The 25,539-nt window shown below is 38.1% G+C and overlaps 1 protein-coding gene across 5 annotated transcripts in view; it reads left to right on the top strand.

The window, feature by feature from the left end:
• The window catches only part of LOC126425087 (kinesin light chain), a 431,165-nt gene that overhangs the window by 350,110 nt on the left and 55,516 nt on the right, over positions 1–25,539 (top strand). For all 5 annotated transcript variants that reach the window (XM_050088000.1, XM_050088004.1, XM_050088002.1 and 2 more), the window contains 2 exons: positions 2,922–3,126; positions 23,479–23,705. In XM_050088000.1, the coding sequence (XP_049943957.1) occupies positions 2,922–3,126; positions 23,479–23,705 (432 nt within the window). The remainder of the gene's footprint in view (positions 1–2,921; positions 3,127–23,478; positions 23,706–25,539) is intronic.

Below are 25,539 nucleotides of genomic sequence, written 5' to 3'. Positions count from 1 at the left end.
TTTCTTTGGTTCCAGCTCTTGAGGAAGAATTTGCTGTCATACTTGCAGACCTCAGTGTGTCCCAGGCAGAGTTAAAGTTGCCATAAAGATGAAGGCTGGACACATGCAGTACTAATATCCCTAGGTATCGAGAAACTGTTAAGTTTGGTAGCATAGAGGATAATAAATCCAGCAATCTTAATTATCAATAAGAAGCTTGTAACTTTCCAGTAAACCAAAGAGAATTTCTTATGCAAACGTGATGTAGTGAGGAGGAAGGTCCATCAAACCACACAACATTTTAGCAGCCTTTTTTCCTTTTCGTGTTGCATGCATTGCATAAACTAACTTCAAATTCACATCATACGAATTATGCACAATGTTCGAAGTCATTTTCGAGGTAGATTTGTTGCAGGATCTACACAGTACAACTAATTTTGCTGCTAAACCCTTCCTGCTACTTTGATGTTCAGTTATTTTCAGGCAACCTACACCATCACGTTGTTTACATTTTGCCACATCCTTTATCAGAGAAGATAAGATGCCCACGTCAACAACAACAAATCCACTACAAACAGCATCATTGTTAACACACAAATTAGAATCACCAGGAGGTGTGCCATGTGGGAGTTTCTTCCCTGAAGAACTGATACATAGGTTACTTTCAACAGTGTGGCTAGCTTTTTTTGTGAACTGATTACCACAGAGTTTCCTTTTGTTGAATTTCTTGACATGTGGCATACTTCATATCTATTGCACACTGAAGGATATGTACTTCCACACATATATGTAGCACTTGGGCAACAAACATTTAGTAACATGTGAACAAACTGCTTCAGTGAAACAAAAGTAAATACTAGCAAAGATAACCATTTACAGACACTAGAAACCTGCACTGTTACAAACGTACACGATGTATCAGACATATAATCGCTGGAAACAGAAAGTTCGCAGTTATTTTCGAAATAATACTGGTTTCTGTAACAGAAATAAAGGGGCATGGCGGCATACATGACTGTAATTTCAAAATTTGGCGTATATAGGTCATTTTTCATTTGAAACCCTGTAATGTATATATCAGTGTAATCGGGAAAGACTATATAATTTAATAAAGTCATAAATAGATTTTTCTACCATTTATAAGTACTCTGTATCTTTAAAAGGTGACTGGGTTTATACCGTTTGTTTCCCATCTACTATCTTTCTCCTTCTGAAACATTGTCACTAGACATTTAAGGCAACACCTTTGTAGATGTAACCATACTTGTGTCTCTTGCCATCTTTGCCATTTGGTTGTGGTTGCTGCAATTCTGCAGTTCCTTTCACTATTAACACATGTTATTTGGTTGTTCTGGGTCTCTGTCTCCAGATGTTTTTATTAGTATTTTTCCGTTGTAGGCTTTTTTATAAAGGTGTTATGTCAAATTAAGTGTCCAGCTAATTTAGTTTTTTCTGTGATGTGTTAATTAATGTCCTTTTCTGTTTAATTTTTTTCAATATTTGTTAAATAGATTTTCTTTGTCCAAGATGGTTTTTGTGGCTTATCCCAATACCCGCATACTTAGACCACCTAATTCTTTTTTCTGGTCCTCAAGAGTCTGCCCTTACACATCTAGCTTAAAATGCTCCAAATATCTTGATGAATTTCTTTCTTGCATTGTATTAAGATGCGTGATTGTTAATAAATTACTCTTATTTCGTAGGGCTTTTCTAGTCATTGCAATACCTTCCAAGTACAAAGATTCATTACATGCATTAGTATTGTATTTTCTGTCTTAATGGTTCTGCTTAACTTGGTTGTTGTTTTATCTATCACCATTATTTTAGTTCCTGTTGTGTCTTTGTGTGGTGTTGTCAAAGGCATCACATTATTTTTGACGTACAGTTCGTGTTCTTTACAAAATTTAAGACTATTATATCAGTAGCAAATAGATACTCAAATAGAATACTGTGTATATTTGTTTGCCATTAATTATGATCCCTTTGATGTCACTTCCCATGATTTGTATTGCACTGCTATAAATAGTGGAGGGAGTGGACAGCCATGTTGGACACATTCTTAGTGCCAGTGATATCTTTGGTTTCTTATTTTGTACAGACTGAGGGTCAGTCTTTTATCTGTATTCCAATTATCACCCTTAAGTTTATTCCAATAATATTATATTATCCAAACAAATCTTCTGGTCTATTCTGTTGAAATCTTGCTGTAGGTTGATGAATGTAGCATACGCTTCCCTGTTCACCTTAATTCTTCTAAGATAGTTTGTAGAACACCATAACTTTCCTCTATTGACACATTTGTCTTAAGGGTTCAAGAGCTATTAATTTTCTGCATTTTAATTTAGTATTGTCAGCTATATATATGTTGCTTCTCTTCTAGTAACGTGCTGGCTCCAAACTACCTGTAAGTTGACTATATGAAAGATTGTTAAATTGTTACCGGTAGGTTCGAACAACAAATAAGTCTTATGGAGTTGCTTCGGGAACTCAAATGAGAGCTACAAGAGGAAAGATGACATTCTTTTCGAGGAACACAACTGAGAAAATTGAAAGAACTGCCATCTGAAGCAGACTGCTCAATGATCCTACTGCCACCAACATACATTGCACATAAGGACGACAAAGATATGAGAAATTAGCGCTCGTATGGAGGCATAGACAGTTATTTTTCCCTCATACTATTTGTGAGTGGAACAGGAAAGGAAATAACTAGAACTAGCAATGGTACAGGGTACCCTCTGCCGTGCAGCATACAGTGGCTTGTGGAGTATCGATGTAGATGTAGATGAAGGAAGCAAATATATGTTAAGTCAGCTCATGTCTAAACACCATAAGATATCATTCATAATCAAAATAATTTTAATGCATTGTTAACTGTAATACTGCATAATGCAAACACTATACTTTCATCTTATTTCAACAAAACTTTTTTTACCTCACAGGGCAAGTATGAAGAGGTTGAACGGTATTACCAGAGAGCTCTGGAGATATACGAAGCCAAGTTGGGTCCTGATGACCCAAATGTTGCTAAGACAAAGAATAATCTGGCATCATGTTACCTGAAACAAGGCAAATACAAGGAAGCTGAGATTTTGTACAAACAAGTGTTGACTCGTGCCCACGAGCGTGAGTTTGGGGCCATTGATGGTAAGTGGATGGGTGGCTGGTATTGGACTTCATGATAAAGCCAAGCCAGGTGTTGTTTCTGCATTTGTGAGGTGTGTGTTTATGTATGCATCTTGATACAAGTAATTCATAGAATTTAAAGGACACTCCTACCTATTTGACACTAATAACTTGATGTGCCTGGTGTGCAGTGAGAATTTAGATACTAAAATTGCTGTGACCATTTTTATTCGTGTGTGGGGTTTGACGATTGTGAGAGGGTTGATTTGCTCTGTTTTGGACAGGTAACTAAAATGTATCATGTGGGTATGACCTCACAGGTCACATACGTCAGGAATGAATAATGTCTGAAGAAGACACTCCAGTAAAACTGTAGTCAGATTTAGGAGACAAGTGGACAGCCTGCAGAATAGTATTTCTGTACATAAGAATGTAAGAGTAGAGGCCAAGGTGAGGCCAGGGTGAGGCTTTGTGAGAAATCAGTGCGTAAATTCTCAAAATAAAGTGCCCCGTCTAAGAAATGACTGTTAATAGGTGTCAATGACGTACTCAAAATGATTGTGTTTGACAGAGGGATCGAAACATCATTGAATTGTATCATAGTAATTAAGAGGCAGACTAGGTGTGAAGTACTTTTAAGTAAACACACAAATTTTCACTTTGTTTTAAAATGTAATGAGGAAATGAAGGTGTGAAGCCATGTTATTGAGAAAGTGGCTTTTGTCATTAGTCAGGCAGTGGCCAAGTTTATTTTGGATTCAACATCTGCCTATCAGCTAGGAGGGAGTTGTAGTTGAGGGGTGCTCTGTTTTATTGCAGTTCAAATCTGACTGAAACTTTTCTAGGAAAAAGGTATGTGTGTGATGTGGAGTAGTCTGTAACTGAATGACTTAACAGCGGCCATGCTGAGGGTTGAATTTCCATACAGGTGATGACGTAGCTCTGAATATTCTAAAATAATTGAAGAGTGAAGTTCTCTTCCTTAGTGTAATTGACATTTATGGCAATCGCCTTATAATATGACTTGACTAGAAATATTTAAAGTTCATGGTAGGCATACATTCCATTAGGAAGTACGCACGTGTGTGGGTCTGCACAAACAGGAGGTTCTCGCTGCAGCTTTCTTTCCCATCTAGGAATAGTTTTCATGGAAGCTGCTCCACTCATCATTTGGTGACTTAAAGTGAATTCTACAGGCTTTCATTTGTGTAGTAAAAAAAACATGTAGTTGACACGTGAGATGATTAAGGTGTAGTGAAACTGGTAAATAGGAAAATACCAACAAAAATGAAGGAAAGGATAAGATACCATGTCCAAATATTTTTGTTTTGTTTTTCATAGTATACATATGATGGGAGAAAATATGGGTTACCTAAGTTATTCCTGCTAAGGGAAATCACAGAAATACTGTTAATTATGTGGCACTTTGTGTGGCAGAGAATGTAAATTTTTAGTGACTTAAATAGTATTCATACATAATTGAATGTATATGTTTAATCAGCTTGTTACACAGACCTATCATATTGATAGGTACCTGGAATTACATAACTGTCACTTGTATGCAAATGGGAGAATCATTGGTAATATACAACAGAAGATATAACACACAGTACAGACAATCCATTGAGTAGTAGATAAGCACATGTTCACTAATACTTTGCACAAAACTTCTTATGTGAAACGTAACTGCTTTTGATTAACTTTTCACATTCAATTTTGATTTTTCTTTTTTGTTTCCCTCTAATACAATGATTTTAATCAACCTGTTTGTCCCTATGAGTGATTTCTGTCTACTGTAAGTATTTTGTTGTTTAGTTTCAAACTTTATTAAGTGAATGAGTATTAATCACCTTTCATAGATGTGTATTATAAAGTTGCCAGCAGCAAAAGCTAATACATTATATCCTTTTTATACTTTGGATGTTAGATTTTTTATTTTGATACAAAAGGTGAATTGGAAAATAAGAACACAAATCTGATAAATTTTAGTAGATTCATTTTGGGTGTATCTCGACTGACTGACCTGAAGATAAATGTACCATAATGTAAGACATGATATTACAATAGATGCTCGTGCTGCCATTTTGTCATGGTTACATATTGCTTGAAATCCAGTTCTGGTGTTGAACCAAATAGCTTAGATCATCAGTTGTGTACACCAAAAAGAAAAAGACACTGTACGCACTTGAGGTGTGGCAGGGGCTATTTGGAGCGTTTGCTAATGACGACCCATCAGATTTTAGAGAAGTTACAGTGCTACCTTTAAAAATAAATAAATAAATAAAATTATGCTTTTCAGGACAATGTGTAAACTCTTCCCTCCCCTTCCACTCCCCCCCCCCACCCCCCCACCCCCCACCCCCAGGCGACTTGTGTTAGTAATAGATTGTGCATTGTTTATTGAGTCTTATTTTTAGCACTGACCATGAATTGGTTTGGAATTGTTTCTCATCATATTGAAAATAGGTGACATAATTGTGAGTGTGTAAACTTAAGTGTTCCAGAGTTCTCCTTTCTACATTTTGCGAAGACCCTCAGTACTTGTTCATTACCCAATACCATGCATTGTCCTGTAGACTTTCACTCGGTAACTTTATTTAATAGGTATTAAACTGGCTGTTTGTAGACCACCCTTCTCTGCACCACCAGTTCTAAATACCAAGATGTTTCTGTAGTATTTGCGAACAGATGTAGGTCTCTCTTCTCTGCCTTGGGTTGTGACAACCTTCTGGTGCATGTTGGCCAGCTCCTAATATGGCCAAGATACTGTACTGGTATGCAGTGCCAAATGAAATGTGATGACTGATAAATTTTGTTCATTTCCTAAGCAGAGGCCTGACCCAAAATTAAGGAACAATTGCAGCAAAGGCAAAGTTTCTGCTATCTCTGCCTTGTGGTAGAGTATGTATGTGAGGCAGCACCACTCTGACATTTTGCGCAAGTGCCTCACGTTGGTATTCAGTGACCTACTTCATCAGATACAAATAGCAGTTGAGTAGATTTCACTTGCCTGGTAACTACTGTGTACATTATATGACAAATATTTGCACACTGTGCCATCTTTTTGCACATTTATTCCACGTAGAAGGCATTGATCAAGGCTTGGGTCATCACCATCATGTTTACCCAGATGCCTTGCCAGTTGTTCAATGTCGTCACTCGTGATGTTGTCATCTGTACTCCTCTCAATGTGGTCCTCATCATCAGTGCCGGGCTCATGGCAGCTGTCTCTCATTTATAATGTGTAGTTTAGGCGTACCCAATTTTTAATGACCTCATGAAACCCCTCATAAGCAGCAGTCACGAGAGCTAATATGCATTTTTTCACTCTCAAGTCTGCCTCGCTCCTCAGTAATAAAGTAAACGTTTCCACTGACCATCAGCTAATGGTGGCACATTTAGGTTGTGTATTACAGGAGTCTTTAGTGTTGACATTTACTCGAAGCTCTAAAACAACTGTGCACAAGCTAATGAATCGGGCTCACGTGGTTTATGTAATGGTCTGAAATGTTCATTGTTGTTAAGACTCAGTGCTTCAGAAGAAATTTTGTTCACGAAGTTCAGACTCTGGATTAACAGACAACAAAAGTAGTGTTTCTCCTTCATAAGTTCTTCAATCTTTAATGCCTCCATTGTGACTTGGCAGCAGTACAGCACACGTAACATGATCTGATTCAGCTAACATGCAGTGAGTTAGACAGCATCGACTTTGCCAGTACGATCTGCAGCTGACAGTGAACTGGTCTCGCGGAACCGATGCAGCCGACTGAATACTTATAGCCCTTTATAGTGGTTTTCAGTTCTGTAGGCAGGAGGTGTTAACAGGTAAGAGATGGTCAAATGAAGATGTGACAGATGGAGAAAAAAAAGTGAGTAAACTGTGTGTTATTTCAAAAGTAATCCCCATTACCATTAATACATTTATCTGACTGAAAGACGAGATGGTCAGTGTCTTGACAGAAAAGGTTTGCAGTTGCCTAAGGAATGATCATTGCACGCCTCTCCTCCTTCCAAAGCAAATAGATGGCTACGAATGTCTTTCTTCAGAGCTCCAACGATATGGAAATTGCATGGAGAGAGGATTGGAATCGTATGGGTGATTCGTAAGGCCTCCTCTGTATAAACTTGTGCAGCGTACGAAGCAGCCTTGGCAACATGTGGGCTGGCATTTTGTTGGCAGGTTATTTAGACTAGGCTGCAGAAGTTTTGCGGGGGAGCCCTTCCGTGATCTCCGTGTAGTCCAATCTCTCGCATGCGATTTCCGTATTTTTAGAGCCCCGAAGAATGACTTTAGTGACCGTCAATTTGCTTTGGATTAAAAATTGAATGTGTGTGTAAAATTGTGGTACTGTAAGCAACTGCAAATTTTTTTCCATGAGGGCATTGACAGTTTCCTCTCACAATGGAATAAATGTATTAACATTTTTGGTGATCACTTTCAAAATAATTAACCATTCACTTCCTTTTTTTTTTTTTCCCATGTGTCTTGCCTTCATTTGACTCACGTTATACCTTGACAAATGCAGTGATCCTTTATCTGGATATCACAATGACTGACACGCATTTAAACTTAAAGCACTTAATTAAAAAACTAAACAATACAGGCCTCTCTGTTATTCTAGAAAACTAAATTACAATATATAATATGAGGGTAATACCAAAAGTAAGGTCTCCTATTTTTTTTATAAGTACATAGACCTGTTCATTTCTACACTGGTTTACATCAGTTTACAGCTTGAACATTTAGCTATTTTTCGACATAATCACCATTTCTGTCACATTTTTGTAGACGCTGTGGCAGTTTTTGTATGCCCATGTCACACCAGCTTGCCGCCATGCTGTTCAGGAAGTTATGAACCTCTTCTTTCACCTCGTTGTCGGAGCTGAATCTCTTTCTGGCCAAATGTAAAGCTGTATGCCCAGGTTTTGTCACCTGTGACAATTGAGTCCAGAAAGTTGTCCTGTTCGGCTGCAAGGCGGTGAAGAAATGCGCAGGAAGCATAAACTGGTTGCCGCATGTAGTCCTCAGTCAGCATGCGTGGCACCCACCTTGTACACACCTTCTGGTAGTTCAATGTTTATGTTAAAAGTCTGTGGGCGGTGCTTCGGGAAACCTCAGGAACCAACGTGCAGAGATGATCCAGGGTGACCCGCTGATCTTCACGCATGCTTTGCTCAACCTTCAACACTGTGTCCTCAGAAATTGACAGTTTCCCGCTCCTTTTTCGTCATGAATTTCGGTCCGACTAGCTGCAAACTCTCTACACCACTTACGAACGTTTTTGACATCCACGCACGACTCACCATACACTTCCGTCAATTGGTGATGGATTTCAATCTGTGCAGTGCCCTTTGCGGTCAAAAACCAAATAACTGCATGCAATTCGCACTTGGAAGCTCCATTCTCGACGGCTGCCAAGCCAAGACTGACTGCCTCAGTGCGGCGTGCGCATGTTTACATACATCGCGTGAAGCACTCTTCATATCAGTGTGACCAAATGCCACACAAATAGAGTTCTGTACTTATAAAAAAATAAGAGACGTTACTTTTGGGATTACCCTCATATTTTTTCAAACGACAGAAGTGGAATAATAGCGTATTCATTAATGATGTTTTGTTTACGTTTGTTAGATATCTTCAATGTGTTAGGTACAGTACAGTACATTTGTCCAACATTTTAAAGAGAAAAATAGGAGAAAGTGTAGGCCTTCATGTAATTATCTTATAGAGTACTGTCTTTTCGTTTTGCCACTTTGTATTAGTTTTTGTAATATGATTATTGGAACAAGGTTGTCATTCATGAGCACTTACAGTAAGTTTTAAACTTGCCCAACACTTTGTCTCATTCATTATCCAAGACAGTGGTAGACATTATTGAACAATTTACATTGTTGCTGCCTCTTTAACTTAGTAAAGATTTTTGCATTTCACTGGCATATCATTGCTGTGCATATTACATAAAGATAAGAGAAATTCCTCTTTAGTCCTCCTCTGCAAATACTGTGTTGTAAATACTGTGTATCTGCTACTTTTTGAAGTGCTAATTGTATGGCAAGCCAAAATTTATAGATACAACATTTGTATAAGAAAAGCAAAAAACTGTTTGTGTTACTCTTGGCTATAATGACCAAAAGCAATTGCTCCCCTTTGGCACGGTTATAACCAGTCTTGACAGTATTTATTATATAAGTATTTGAAATCCAAATGGCTTGACACAGTTGCTGTAAGTTCTGGTTTTGCTGTGATTATAATGTAGAGTAAACTGTGAAATGACAAGAAAATTTTAGTCTCCCATTCATTTTCACCTTGGGTGTTAGTTGGTTTTTCGTTCATTATAGCATTATAAGCTAAACAACTTTAAATACGGAGTTATTCATGTGAACAAAAACTTTTGTGATTTTGTGTTATACACATTGTTCACTTCATGCAGCCTAGACTGCTGGAAGGCTAGTAATGTGGTTGTTATTTTTCTTCTGTTCATGCTGTAACAGGAATACACTACCATATTAGTTGCCTAAAATACATTTACACCAATAGCTACGTTGTTTGAAAATCTTTCAACGTGTTAATTCATACACTTGGCAGTGTTTCAAATTTCAGCCCTAATGTAATTTGTCCCATTTGTAGCTGTAACTCTTATTTCCACACCCTGTTCATGTGAGTGCCCCAAATATCTATTCATTTCCACATGTTGTGTTCCAGAAAGGTCTTCTGTTCACAACTTCCGCTAAAAAGCAACTTACTACAGTGCTTGCCGGGCACTGTAATTTTGCAAATACTTTGTGTAGCATTGCTTATAAATTTTATAGTGTTTGTCTTACACTGACTTAACTTTTTATTATGAGGGCTTCCTGGTAACAGGGCCATGGAGAATGTACTTATGCGATGCTATTTTACCTATTGAGGCATCTTGAAGGAAGATCTGAGGATGGGCTGCATCTGAGATGGGTCCGATTTTTAACAAATATAATCTGTTGATTTAAGTGTCTCATTACAGCAGTGATACAAGAATTGCTCAGAATTTACATTACGGTTGCAGGCCTCCTGCATGGCTTTCAGCTCCTCAGCTAACGAAATTTGTTTTAGTCACTAGTGAAATTAATGATGTTATGTAACTACTAAAGCAAATATAACTTGTTTTCTTATTTTCCAGTCATCCTCTGTAGTATTATTTGTCATTAATGCTGCTATAAGACATGAGTTAAACATCATTTACACTGTGTGATTGTTTAATTTGAAAGCCTTCACCCTGTATTGTACTGTTGAATCAGACTGTACTGTAAAACCAATCTGTTATATGTGCTATCAGGAAAAGAGTGGAACACTTGCTTGCACATAGAAGTTAAGCCAAAGATCTTCTTAAGGCTACACAGAACTTGAAACATTGTTACATTAAATCTTCATAATATAATTAAATGAGCAAGCTACAATTGCAAAATTAAAAAAGTGAAGCTGCTTGAATAGATGGATGTAACAATGTGTTCTCTCATTAGCCTGACTGTATACTTTGCCTTGCACTGTGCTTTTGGTATTGTCGTTTGTTGAGCTGCTTTTGATTTTTGTTCTACATAATGCTTAAGTTCCTATAGTGTTGCTTATTTTTGTTGTTGTTTGTTGACACTGTAAAGAACATCTTGCTGTGGCAACGTAAAATACATTTCTGTTGAGATTGCGTGAAAATTTTGTTTTATTCTATTTATGTTTTCCTTCCTTTTCACATTTCTCTTAATATTTGGTTACTGCATTATTATATTTGAATACTGAGCTAAAATGTCATGTTGTTACTGCATACACAAATGCAAAGAAAAAGAAACATTCTTGATTTGTGAGGAAACTAGTGAAGCCTGACATTGTCAGGGAGGAGATGGCACTCTTAATGTAGTGTATTAAATAATTTTTTTTTAAAGGAAATAAACTTTAAATGCCTAGACTGCAGTTTTCTTATAGGAATTAAAGTAAAATAACTAATTTTCGGTTGCTGTTTGCAACCATCTTCAGATTGTTCAAAATGTGAAGAGACTGTGAATAAGCATTGGAGAAGCATAAGAGACTGTGAAAAAGCATTGGAAAAGCATCATTAGCTGTAGTTGTGCAATAACATGCATTTGTAAATACCAGAACAATAACAGTATACAGTTTAAAAACCTCACTACGAGCAAGCCAGGTTGTAGACCATAATCTCGCAGGATGATGGTAATATAGGAAAATGTGATGTGTCGAGTCAGCATTTTCCTGTTAGCCTTCAACCTGTACACATTTCATAAAGATGACTACTTCATACACTGTGCAGGATCATTCTTGTGGAAGCCACACTACAGAATAGATGACAATTTTTGGAAACGTTGCATGTACTGTTCTCGTGATAATACGTGCTATATTATTGCAAGTTTTGATCCAACTTTACTACTCGTGCAACTAAACATTTTTGTTCATTACTGTCATCTTGCGAGACTGCAGTCTTCAACGTGACTGGCTCTTAATGTTGTTTTTAAACCGTGTACCTATCGTTCTGGTGTTTATGAATGCATACTATTGCACGAGTACAGCTAATGAGGCTTTCGAAAGCTTATTCACCACCTTTTCACATTTTGAATGATCTGAAGGTGGTTGCAGATAGCAACTGAAATTAGTGATTGTAATTGTGGTAGGAGATTTACGGTCCAGGCATTAAGAGCTTGTTACTCTACAAAAAAATGATTTAATAATATGAGAAAACTGTTAAAGTCAATACTATTTTTAAACTAGTAACTTCTACTTTTGCTATTAAAAATGTGATAGTAACCATTGGTGGGACATAATATTTTCTTCGGTATTATAAAATTCGGTGACAGCGGCTGTAAGCTGGCTTCAGCAATGTCTTGCAAGGCCTTCCACTCATTGCTCATATAACAGTTATGATAATGCATTTGAAATTTGTCCATGTATTATTATGTCTAATCTGTATTGTTGCTTAAGATGGTTCAGTTTGAAAAAAATCATTCTGCTACATTTCATGCTAGGAAAGTATCTAAATCCCTTTGACTGTAGATTGTTACCAAGGTGAACACTCCTTGCATTGTTACAAAGATTTGTAGATTTTATCTGTTAATGTACATTGTGACTGCAAAAGTAGGATCTCTACTTCATCACCATTAACAAGAAAACTCATTTTTCCATCTCTAACAGTCTCACTGTTGCTGGCAGATGGGTAACATATGACCTTATTTATAGTGGAACATTGGCAACAAAAAAAATAGATGGCCAGAGATTGTAAAATAGCAGCAAAGGATCTTCTGTTTTATATGCAGACAGGCATCGTGCCCCAGGAGTAGTGGTCATTATTTGGAGATATGACGGGAATGATCATTCAAAGCAAAAAAGTATAGTAAAAATGGGCTCCAAACTGTGTGCTTTATGAGCAATGGTTTATCTTCGCTACTTTGAGACACTTTTGTTCTATGGAACGAGTATAAGTTATGCATTTTAGAGCCCGTGTTCATTAGATATTTTTGCTTGGAACAATTATTCATGTCGTATTGTGAATACTGATTATTCCTCCTGGGACACTCCTTATAGAAATTCTAATAAAGAGTAGCACTAGTGTTGAAGGAGGTCATGACAATTCTTTACTACTCAACAGTGTATGTACTGGTTGACATAAAAATCACACGACTGTTCTGGCTGTGGTGATTTAATATACTTTAAAGCATTCACAATGGTCACAATCATCATCAAAAGTCGATAGCAGTACGTTTTTACAGTAGTTTTCATAATTGAGCGCGCAGACATTCCTGATTTCTTCAGTAACTAATAACCGTAAAGTAAACCTTTCAATAGCAAGATTGTTCCTACTGCTCTCGACATGGGACTGGGAGTTGCCATTTACATCTGGCAGTGTTTATCATTAGGCCTCAGTTTGTGCTTTTTATCTTCTTCACGTGCAGTATTAATTTCAAATTAACTAAATGTGTACATCCTTGAGGATTTCATGCGCATTTTTCATCAATAGTTCCCACATTCATGGTGGTCCATTGCTCAAGACACTTTATTTGCATATGGATAGTGGATAAAAATCACAATTTTTTCTTGTCCGTCCTTGTTCATTTAAAGCTATTGGTGTGCTCTTTGATACAACAGTAAACACTCTCACACTCTCTCTCTCTCTCTCTCTCACACACACACACACACACACACACACACACACACACACACACACACACACACACGCACGCACACTCTCACACTCTAGTTTCTTTAGTAGAACTTTTATGATTAGCTGTGCCAAAGTCATTGAATAGATCTAAAATGTGACTGGGGAAGTCATTGTGAATGCTGTATATTTTGAAAATTTTATCATGGCTGATACTATACCGACAGAATGCTGCAGATTAGATGGGTAGATCATGTAACTAATGAGAAGGTACTGAATAGAATTGGGGAGAAGAAAATATTTGTGGCACAACTTGACTAGAAGCTTCATCAGTTGAGAGGACATGTTCTGAGACATCGAGGGATCACCAATTTAGTATTTGGGGGCAGTGTGGAGGGTAAAAATCATAGAGGGAGACCAAGAGATGAATAAAAATCATAGAGGGAGACCAAGAGATGAATACACTAAGCAGATTCAGAGGTTGTAGGTTGCAGTATGTACTTGGATATGAAGCAGCTTGCACAGGATAGAGTAGCATGGAGAGCGGTATCAAACCAGTATTTGGACTGAAAACAACAACAACAACAACAACAACAACAATTACTACTACTACTACTACTACTACTACCACTACACTACACTATACTGACACTACTCCAGAAATCAATGCAATGCATCACTAACAAGGAGACCAACGGGCACTTGGACTTTCGTAATTTATGTTGATGGTAAGTGAGGTTCAGAAGACAAATGTCAATCACCCAAAGCACTTAGATACAGCTTGCACAAATTCTTGAGAAAATCAGCTTTGAAGATTTCTGAGGAAGGGTAATTTCCTATATTTAAGATAATTTTCTCAATGGCTCTCACAGAATCTCGGTAGCGTCTAATGATAATGAGGTAATTGGTATACCGCTAGTTCAAATCTCATCATATTCCTTTATTTTTTATTGTATTTATTTATTTTTCAATTCAATTAGCAATATCACATAGTTTAAATACAAAATTCATCAAATAAATGCTAATTGTCTTATATCTAACAATTGTTTTATGAAAGATGCAAGTCTTGTTTCTAATAAGTCACAGGTGGACTTCCAGTTTTCAGTTTTTTAAAAAGAGTGTTAATTTATAATTTTTAAAATTTGAACAACCTTAATTAAGAATCTTCTGTAAAAATCAATGGTTAGAATTTATATTTGCAATGCAAGCTGTATGTAATTAGAAACAACTTGTGCATTTTTCATAAAAATGATTGGCTATGTTTTAATTAGCATACATTTGAATTTTTCATTTAATTGATGTAAGTATTCGAATTGAACAAATAAAAGAACTGTAGTGAATTTCGAACTAGTGATCTATCTGTTATCTGATCACCATTCTCCACATCTACCATGTAAGCAACATGGCTCTTCAGGCTCTTCAGCGTAAGTGAATTAAAGCTCCTCGGAAACCTTCAAAGCTGATTTTTCTCTTAGAATTTTGCATTGACATGTTTTGGGGAATTCATTATTGAATTTTGAACTTTACGTACCATAAATATAAAAAATATAAAAACTTCTTGTAAGATCATATTTATCAGGGAATTTTAGTCTTTCCTCCCAGATTGTTCTTCTTTCCTTCCTCTTCTCTGCCTTGTTTTTCCATGTCACTCAGGCTCGGCCCTCACTATCTTGTTACCCCATTTGAACATATTTCAGTTTGCAGTCCCAACATTTTTGGGTCATTATTTAGGAGGCTTAATTCATGTATTTCGTGGGCATTTGGTACCTCTTTGTGTTTGGCACCTTAAACGATCATCAGATGTGGTCGTTTTGTAATTTTTCAGTCTAACTCTTCCTTACCAGCTTTATCAACCTTTGGCCCAGCATTCTGAACCATATGTTAGTTTCCTTTGACCTTGATGGGGTGACATCCACTAGTGATCTCCATCCAGATACCTGGTTTGCATACCATTTTCAGTGTCTCGATCGATGGAAGCTGTGAATGTTGATACAAATCTAGATATGTGAACTGAGTGGTTTATGTTATAGGGACGTTTTCTAGCTGTAGTTGAAGTTTAGAACTGGTGGTCATCCTTGACAAGTTGTAATTAATATACTCTGTATATTCCAAGTCCTCTGTCCTAACACCATTAACCAAACATTAAGGTCATTGTGAATTTGTTGTTGAGTTTCTCCTGTTCAAACTATGTTGTCAGCATATAAAAGAGAGAGAGTGTGTGTGTGTGTGTGTGTGTGTGTGTGTGTGTGTGTGTGTGTGTGTGTGTGTGTGTGTGTGTCCTGTTGGTTTCTGTAGGTGTTCTGTCACATAGTTCATGACCAGGTTGAACAACAGTGGATTCAAATTCTTGGTGGGCCCCCAACTTTTACCGCAAATTTTTTCTGGTACCTGCAGGCCTTAAACCCTTACCTCAATATTCTCATAATTACCCTTGAGGATAGAGATGTAGTACTCAGGAACATACTGTGTGCGAAGAGTGTGTCATATTAGCTACCTTAGCACTCGGTCGAAAGCTGTTCTGTCCTTCATAAATGATTCTTACATTTGTTTGGCAAGAGGAAAACAGGCATTTAACATTTTTTTACCACCCGAGTAACCTTTTGTTGAGTTATGCCTCTTGCCTGTTTAAAATTGTTTGGAAAGTTATCAGAGTTGAAAGGCTAAATTGTCATCTTCAATAAATTTTACTTACGAAGCATCAGTAGGAGCAGGAACGAAAAATTCACTGACAGTTTTCTGGGCCAGCTATTCCTTCACCTACTTATAAAACTAGAAGGAAAAATTTTAATAAAACACAGATTTCATTTGCACTCTACAATTATTTTCCCTTGTTAAACTGGTAAAGAAACCATTTCCATATTTCGGATTTCTGTAGCCTCTTGTTTATGTGCAGATCTACAGGTGCTTGGCACCATTCTCTCTTTCTATTTTCATTTGAGTTCACAGCATTGTATAAACGCCACACGGATCCTGACAGTTTCATTACAGGTAAGGTTGGCTAAAGTGAAAAAGTGGAAATGGGTGGTGGACTAATAGTGAAAGAGAGAAACAAATAAAAATGTATACAGTAAAAGAATTATGGAGAGAAGGAATGCAAAGTTCTGCTTTCAGACTAATTTACTGTTTCCCCTTTCTCTTCTGATATGATGCTGTGGTCAGTGTCTTCATTGGCGGCTGGACTATATATGTGGTTTATTCAAAAAACTCTGGAACATTTTTAATTTCGCACCAATGATACTTTTGATCGAAACGTGGCTGGCATTCCTGTACACGCCTGTGTTGATTGTGTCAGTGCCGGAAGTTTCATTGTTGTATGTCTGTTAGTTATTGTTCAGTGCTGTATTGAATAGAACTTCGTATCACAGTTCACAAATTTCAAGATGGCAGAGTTAGAGGACAACACATCTGCATTAAATTTTGTGTGAAATGTAAGAAAACTGGTACAGGCACACCAAATGATGCAGGAAACATACAGTGATGAGTGTTTAAACCATACTTGATGTTAAAAATGGTTCACACATTTAAAAATGGCTGGATGGAAGTTAGATGATCCTTGTTCAGGAAGCCCTTCGACATTTACCGACCACGCTCACGTCAGGAAAGTCGACGAAATTGTGCGTGCCAGTCGAAGACTGACTTTCAGAGAGATTGCAGAGGAATGTAACATTTCAGTTGGATCATGTCATGAAAGTCTGACACAGCACCTTGTAATGCATCATGTTGCCGCTAAATTTCTCATGGCCCAGGAGTTGAGACCAGAAAGACCATCACCTCGCAATCTGTGAAGAGCCTTTGGATCACGCAAATTCTTCACAGTGGGTTGGGAAAGATTCTCGAAGACCAAAAAAAGCTCATCATATCAAAGCCATGCAGATAATTTTCTTTGGCTTTGAAGGATTAGTTCATAATAAATTCGTGACCCGGGGACAAACTGTGAACTGGTAATACTATTGGGATGTGTTGCGACACTTGCAAGAAAATGTTAGAAGGAAACAGCCTGAAATTTGGCGAGACAAATTGTGGCTCTCTCGCCACGATAATGCACTCGCACATTTGTTCCTGTTGTTGCACGACTATTGCACAAAAACAAAATCACTGTGATACCTCATCTAACGTACTCTCCAGACCTGACCCCTACAGACATTTTTATTTGCAAAGTTTGAAACCCCGCTGAAAGAACGAAGATTTGCAATGATAGAGGAGATACGAGAAAATTCTCGTATGGAGCTTAGTGTGATCCAGCAAGAGGCATATCGAGACTGTTACTGGAAGTGGAGACAGTGTAGGGTGCGGTGTATCAGTTGTGGAGAGAATTTCAGAGGAGACCACGCACAATACGTAAAAGGTAAGCATAGAAAAATTTTGTGTACAAAGTTCCAGAATTTTTTGAATGGATAGGGCGATTCATCAATAAGATGATCCAGTACATCTACTAGTGATTAGTTTATTCGTGTTTGCCAAAGACAGTTGTGTGTCCCCTCACTTGCTTGTGATTGCGTGGTACATTTTTGATGCAAAAATGTGAAGTGAGGTACACAGGTGGCAGAATTGCTTTCATTTTGTAAAATGGATAATTCCACTGTAATAGATTCAAATGAATTTAAATACTAAATGCCTGTAGGTTAGTGTGGAAATTTAATGGATCTGAAGTAAGAGCACCAGACTGGCAAAAAAGAAGTTGCTGGAAGAGGATGTTAGTTGCTTCTTTGTGAAGCTCTTTTCTTTTTCGTGTAAGAGTTTTCAAACATGTCTGTGTTGCATAAGTGGGTGACTCTTGTCAGAATTGGTAATTAATAATCTTAGATTCTTCTGCAGGCAAATGGCGCAGTCAGTAGGAGTGTCATTTATATCAACATAATACATTCAGCTTGCGAATTCATAATGTGTGAGGTAATGAAGACAGATTATGAGTGTCTTACATGGCGGACAAGATGTGAATACTTTTGTGACACACACAAAATTAACTTTGCAGATTTAATTCCGTATGTATAACACAGTCAATGGCTTACTGAACGTTAATAAGTAATGTGTCCTTCTGGTTTAATGAGCCTCGGAGCACATTGTGGCATAGGTTTGAACAGGTTAGAGCAAATGCTTCATAGTTGTCATGAAACCACAGTTTTACCACTTTTACTACCCTGCACTCTTTTTATTGAACAGTCCATTTTAGTGAGAGGCCTTTTCACAAGAGTCCACAAATTCTCGATAGAATCTAAGCATGGTGAACTACCAGGCTACTGAAATGTAGTAATGTTGTTTTCCTTCCTTGAATGTCTTGGCTGCTTCAAAAGTCTGGCACAGGCTCAGACTGAGTTGAAATGTTCCTCAGTTACCTGCAAAAGTCTGCAGATATGGCACAATCCTGTGTCTAAGGATTTTCACGTATTTAGTTGAGTTCAGGCCATCAAACGGAACTACTGCATCAGGGCCACAGGCAGTAAAGAAACTTGAGAGAGGCTCAAGTCTCACTGCCTCATGGGTGCATTGTCTTAGTCATTACTCGGTAACCTTAAACACTAAAATGTAACTCGTCACTGAAAATTACTCATTGTCGTCCACAGCTTCCTTTTCTCATTGGAGACAATGAGGCAGTATTGCACCAGATTTTCCCACACGAGCAACAGAGACAACATCCGGTATAGTCACTGACGTTTATTCCTGAAGAGCAAGTACCTTTCATGTTTCTTAGATGAAATGTCCATTTTAACAGTTTCCCTGTCTACGAAATAGAAATAAAACATGCTGTTGCTACACAAACAAACACTGCAGGAAACCTACAATTGTTGATCATAGTGAAGGCAACAATAGTCCACCAGTAATCTGACAAATGGGTGGATAAAATTGGTTAAAGGTGTCTACCTTAAACACCTTGTAAAATACGAGCTTGTCCCATTTATATTTATGCACTCTGAGGTGACAAGAGTAATGGTATAGCATTGTGCATGTATACAGATGGCAGCAGTATTGTGTGCATGAGGTATAAAGAAGCAGGGCATTGACAGAGCTGCATTTGTTCTCGGGTGAATAGTGTTAAAAGGATTCCAATGTGGTTATGGCTGCATGACAGGAGTTAAGATTTTGAATGGGGAATGGTAGTCGGAGCTAGATGCATGGACCATTCCATTTCGGAAATCATTAGGGCATTCCATGTTCAGCGACCCACAGTGTCGAGTGTGTGCCGAGAATACAAAATTTGTCATTATATCTCGTTGCAGGCAATGCAGTGGCTGATGGCCTTCACTTAGTGACCGGAAGCAGTGGTGTTTGCACAGAGTTGTCAGTGCTAACAGCCAAACAACACTGCATGAAATAACCACAGAAATCAATGTGGGATGTACAACAAATGTGCCTGTTAGAACTGGGGCGGCAAAATTTGGTGTTACTGGGGGTGGGTGCGTGCGTGCGCGTGCGCCTGTAGATTGCCTTTGCTGAAAGCCAGTGCAGTGCCTGCAGTCCCTCCCCTGGGCTACTGATCATATGAGTTGTACCCTTGACAAGTGGAAAATTGTAGTCTTGTCGGATGAGTCCTGATTTCAGTTGGTAACAGCCAATGGTAGGGTTTGTGTGTTGTGCAGACACTGTGAAGCCGTAGACTCAAGTTGTCAACAAGGCACTGGGCAAGCTGGTGGAGGCTCCATAATGGTGTGGGCTGGGTCCTCTGGTCCAAATGAACTGATGATTGACAGGAAATGGTTTTGTTTGGCTACTGTGAGACCATTTGCAGCCAGTCATGGATTTTGTTTCCCAACAACAATGGAATTTTTATGGATGATAATACACCGTGTCACTACGCCACAATTGTTTGCGATTGATTTCAGGAACATTCTGGACAATTCGAATGAATGATTTGGGCACCCAAATTGTTCGACATAAATCCCTTCGAACAGTTATGGGGCATAATTGAGAGTTCATTTTGTGGACAAACTTCTTCACCAGCAGCAGTTTCATGATTATGCCAGGGTCTAGAGACAGCATAGTTCAACATTGTTGTAGGTGCTTTTAACAACTTGTTGCTGCAAGTTGCTGCACTAAGCCAATCAAAACGAGGTCTAACACAATATTAAGCAGTATCCAATGACTCATCACCCCCCCCCCCCCCCCCTCCCCTGATTTTCTCTCTCTCTCTCTCTCTCTCTCTCTCTCTCTCTCTCTCTCTCTCTCTCTCTCTGAACGTTGAGCTAACGTGAGATACGAACAGAAAATGCTAAAAGCAGAGGCTTATTCAATAGTTTCGCTAATTGGTTGATTACTGTAGGAAACTTGTAATGTGTATGCACACCAACATCCGGAAGGAGATTTAATTTTTCTTATCACCCATTTCGATCTTGCAAACAATTTTCAGAAGCAAATCATCACTGCATTGTGTGTGTGTGTGTGTGTGTGTGTGTGTGTGTGTGTGTGTGTCATATGTATATGAGCAGTTCATTTTGTGTTTTAAACCTATTTAGTGTGACATTGTTGGTTGTATTTTAAGTAAGGAACATATACTGACTAATAAAATTTTTAAAAGCATAATATGGAATATGCGTACATTGTTCATATTTTGTTCCTGAAGATGATGTGGAAGACCAAAACTGGTTGTAAAATGATAGTAATTCACTAATCAGCTGTCATTGTGTAATATACATTGTGTTTCATACACTTCTTCCCTCTCTTCCTTTACTACATATGCTGCCAAGCAGCACCACTAATTCTTCTCTCCTCTGCCCCGTCCCCACAAACCGCTGCTTCCACTCTCCCCTCGCCCTCGGGAGAAATCTTAATTTGAACATCGTTACATTGTGTACTGGCTGCACTTTTGTTTTAGACTGTGTCATTGACAATTTTGTGTTATTGTATGTGTGCTGTAGGTTCCACAAAAATAAAATAATTCCTTTATATCTTTTTGTAAGACACTGTAGCAGTTTCGGAGAAATACTGTGAGAGTAAAGAGAATTCTGCCATCTATGTTCTAGGATAGGAAATCTTTTTCCTTAGAATGCATACATTTCTCAGGCAAGGACAACACAGTGTAGAGGTATTAAGAGGCGATTGTCGTAGGTTGGTCTGGAGTTGACAATTCTTATGTACTGGTTTCCATCATCGTGTCATGGTTGCTTCAGGACTGAGAGTATGTGCCGTGTCATTTTCAAGAATATCGTGTATGTTCAGGAGAGTATTTAAATGGTCAATATTTTATGCATGCAAGATCAATTGAAGAAAAACGGGAATTATTTCTGGAAAGTTGTCCAGTTGGCCAACTAAAAGCAGCCTTGACATTTCAGGGGAGATTCTAATGAGAGGGGTTGTCACCATCATAGGAACTGGTGAAATTGTTACAGATATCAGTGTCAAATTCTATACTAAAATTATGTTAATAAAATGGAAACAGTGTGCCAGATATGTTGTCTTTCTTATAGACTGTGACACTATTATAAAGAAATTGTAAAAGAAGTGAAGGACCCAAGTGAGAGGTGGCAGTTGGTACTGATAAATCCCCAAAGCAGCTGAATTATGTCCATTCACAAATTTTATGAGTGGCACTTTTGTCATTTATGTCATCAAGAATCTGTTGCTGAAACCACCATTACTTCTATGAGAATCCACTAAATTGTGAAGAAATTGACATTGAATGACTGACTGACTAAGGAAATTTTCATCGTTCTGTAATCGGTGTTAACACCTGACTTTATTTCGTAAATTAACGAAGAAAGTTACGGCAGTTTGACTGACTGTGGACATTAATATTTTGTTCGTGAAGGAAGCTGTTGACATACTGATTATTCTGCAACTTGTTCAGCTGTATTTATAAAGCTGTAGTGGAAGTGTGTGTGCTCCTCAACGAACTGTGGCTACCATTTTACTCAGATTTTTCTTTGTACAAGTTAATGTAATGTTACACTGGAAGACTAAAAAGTATATATCAATACAAAATCGACTCAACTTGTGTAAATTTTTTTTCTCTGATGTGTCATTGTTATTATTTTAGCATAATAATCCATTATTGCGGAAAGTTGTCAGCCTCTGTTGTAGGAAAAGACCAGAGTTGAAAATGTATTATTTTTCTTACATTTTGTTTTTACCTACTTTCATTTTTTTGAGTTGTTTCACATGCACATGGCATTTTGTGAAAGATCAGTTTTAAAATACTGATCTTATATTTTCAGTTTTAAATTGCTGTATTTTTTTTATAGCAGATACAATCCCTTGCTGAGGCATTTAATGCTGCCTGCACGTATTGTTCCATTTTCATGGTTACTCAGTCTTCATTTTCAAGCTGTAGAATTTTGTGCAACTGTGAAAGATTGTATTCAGCAGTAGTTATGGCTTTCCAACAACTTAGATTGTTATGAAGTCAGTGAAAGCACAAGTTGTACATCATGATTAATGTATCTTTCTGAAAACCTGGTTGAACCTCTCACATGCGCTTTTTTTACACCCATTTCCATAGCAGGTTGTGGTAATATTGGACCCGAAAATTATTTATTGTGTGTGTTTATGGAAAAACTTTGTCCCAATTCCTTGGCCAAAAATTGTGGGAAAGGTGGTGGATTAAAATTCCTAATATCGTGGAGTTGAATCCAATTCCTCTTGGCAGTCTCCCAAAATGTGGTGGCTTTCGACACTAGACGGTCATCACGAGGAGGAGGATGATTAGAGGCAGTGAGCAATGGCCTCATCCTTCCTAATGTCTGCAGTCATATGTAGTGCTCCGAACCAGCACTTATCAAGTTGATCACATACCGCGAATACATTCTTGACTTGCAGTAGACCAACAGGGCCCCCTCCACTAAGTACCAGTGAAAGTAGAATTGCAAGTTTCGAATGAGGACAAATGACAGTTTTTCCTAGTACAATTTCTATTTTGAAATTTGAGGAACATTTCATAAGAAAGTCTTTCCCACTCATGTAAAAGCCTGATCATTTTTCACAAAAATGACTGTCAGTATACCACTTGCTGTAAGTTTGTTTTAACACTTTGTGACACTGGTAAATATATATTCCACAGGTAAACAACTGCAATTACCACATATAATTGGTTTTTCTCCTGATTGATTGGTATGAATAATAATCACGCTATACCTTACAATAAACTTAAAAAGTCATAAGAAATTGGTCAGCTGTAAATTGCTACTGCCAAAGAGTACATACAGACACGTATTTCAGTCTGATGTTAAAAAAAAATCCTTTTGTCGCTTGAAGTTGGCTGTGAGCCAGTTCTCATATGTTCTCTCAGCAGTTGTACACAATTATTTGTTCACAGGTGATAACAAGCCGATTTGGCAAGTGGCCGAGGAGCGAGAGGAGAACAAATGTCGTAACAAGGAAAATGTCCCTTACGGCGAGTATGGAGGATGGCACAAAGCTGCCAAAGTGGATTCACCGACGGTGACGACGACACTGAAAAACCTCGGTGCCCTCTACCGGCGACAGGGCAAGTACGAAGCGGCAGAGACCCTGGAAGACTGCGCCCTGCGCTCACGCAAGGAGGTGAGCTTTGGCACAGACTTTTTAGTAAAAAGTTTTTGTTGTCCATCATCCTATGATTCCAGTGAAGTGGCAAAAGTTATCTGAGGCAGATAACATTTTAGAGTGTTCCTTGTAATGAACAGGGTTTATTCTACAGAACTGTGCAGTAGGCCATTTTTATTCCAGTAGGATGTTAAACAGTTGAAATTAAATGAAGTGTTGATGTATTGTATGTTTAAAATTTCTTTTAGTTTGTCCATTGACCCATAAAGACTCTCTCACTGTATTAAGTTGAGTAGGTGCAGTATTGACTTCACTATTTTGTAATTCCTTTGCTGTATAATTTTGTCATCAAATGCTAAAACAGATTGTGGGGCCTTGAAATTTTGTTCTTTGTCAAACACAAAGTTCTATGCCACACCTGGAATGTTAACTCTGAATTGTAGAAAATCAGCCAGTGAAGTATTCCTTGACACAGCATCAAATAAAACTCAAAATATCAGAGTTTTATCTCCCACAGTGCCTTTTTTTTAATTTAAAGTTTTTCCTGTTCCTATAACTTCTGTCATCTTGGTGGATATTTTTTGCTAATTCTTGCACTACACTGATTTCATGCATATGTTTATCCCATTAAGTAAAGTTTTTCTCAAAATGCATTGAATACACGTTTATTCCTAAAGCTGCTTTATTAAAGGCATACTATGTGGAATAGGTATGCTGTGTTAATTGTGGCAGTTTGTCGTCAGGTAGAGAGACCCTGCTGTTTGCCATTGCTAGGTGTTGGGAACACTCTTACCTGATCTACAGTGAAACATTTCAGTTATTGCTATTATAGCAGTACAGTAGTGAAATGCTCTACCTGCACTTCTTACAAATCAAGACATGCTCTCCATTATCATACCACATTTTACATTTAATGTACTAACCATAGACAGTTTCGAAAGATCTACAGATCTTTAATTAGTGTCATCACATAACTGAAACACTCATCAAAAATAAAATAGTGCGGTGGGGGAGCACACATGTGATCACACACTTTTTACTATGTAAGGTGAGACGAGTAACATTATCTGTCCTGGCACTTGGAGGAGGAGAAAATTTGGATTTGGGAGAACTGTATGTGTGTCGTGCGACAAATTGATTTGTTATTAAAGATTGTGTGGAGTGTGTCACGTGGCTCAGACACTGCAGTTGTTTTTGAAGCTAGTGGTGGCATTGGTGTTGGCCTTGCAGTGTCCTGTGGACTTGCCTACGTTGAGGGCGGTGATGAGGAACTTGGCTCTGCTGTACCACGGACAGGGCAGGCACGAGGCTGCCGGGGTTCTGGAGGAGTGTGCAGAGCAGACCTACCTCGAGGTGTGTTGAGCTCTGTTGTGGATGTGGTGGTGGGGTTTGCCGGGGCTTGCACAACTCTCACTTCACCTCACCTCGCCTTACTTTACTAGTCTTCGTGCCCCTTCAGGGGTTTGTGTCCGGAACTGTGTCTGATACGTGTGGTCATCATCTGTCTGAAATCCTCAGAAGTGACAAAACAATTTTCCCTCTTAAAGACCGGGAAAATATAACTGAGCACAAAGTTTTCTCGATTGTAACATCCCTTATTGTTAAGAATGTTAAAAAGGAGGGGATGAAATAGCTCGACTACAGTGAATGATTGTTTAGTGAGAAGATGCTATTTACAGTAGTATGCAACTTTGGTTGGCAAGTGAATTTTTCGTCTGATTAACTACTGTAGGGAACAGCTTGCAAGCTTCACTGCGGCAAGCTGTGGGCACTGCTACTCCATTACATGTGTTCATTTGTCTGCAGTTTGTCACACTTACTTAAGCTACAGCCTTGTGCCCAATATTGTATT

This window comes from Schistocerca serialis, chromosome 10 (assembly GCF_023864345.2).
Source record: "Schistocerca serialis cubense isolate TAMUIC-IGC-003099 chromosome 10, iqSchSeri2.2, whole genome shotgun sequence".
NCBI lineage: Eukaryota > Metazoa > Arthropoda > Insecta > Orthoptera > Acrididae > Schistocerca > Schistocerca serialis.
The sequence above is the reverse complement of the archived record's forward strand: the minus strand, read 5'-3'. Positions and strand labels throughout refer to the sequence as shown.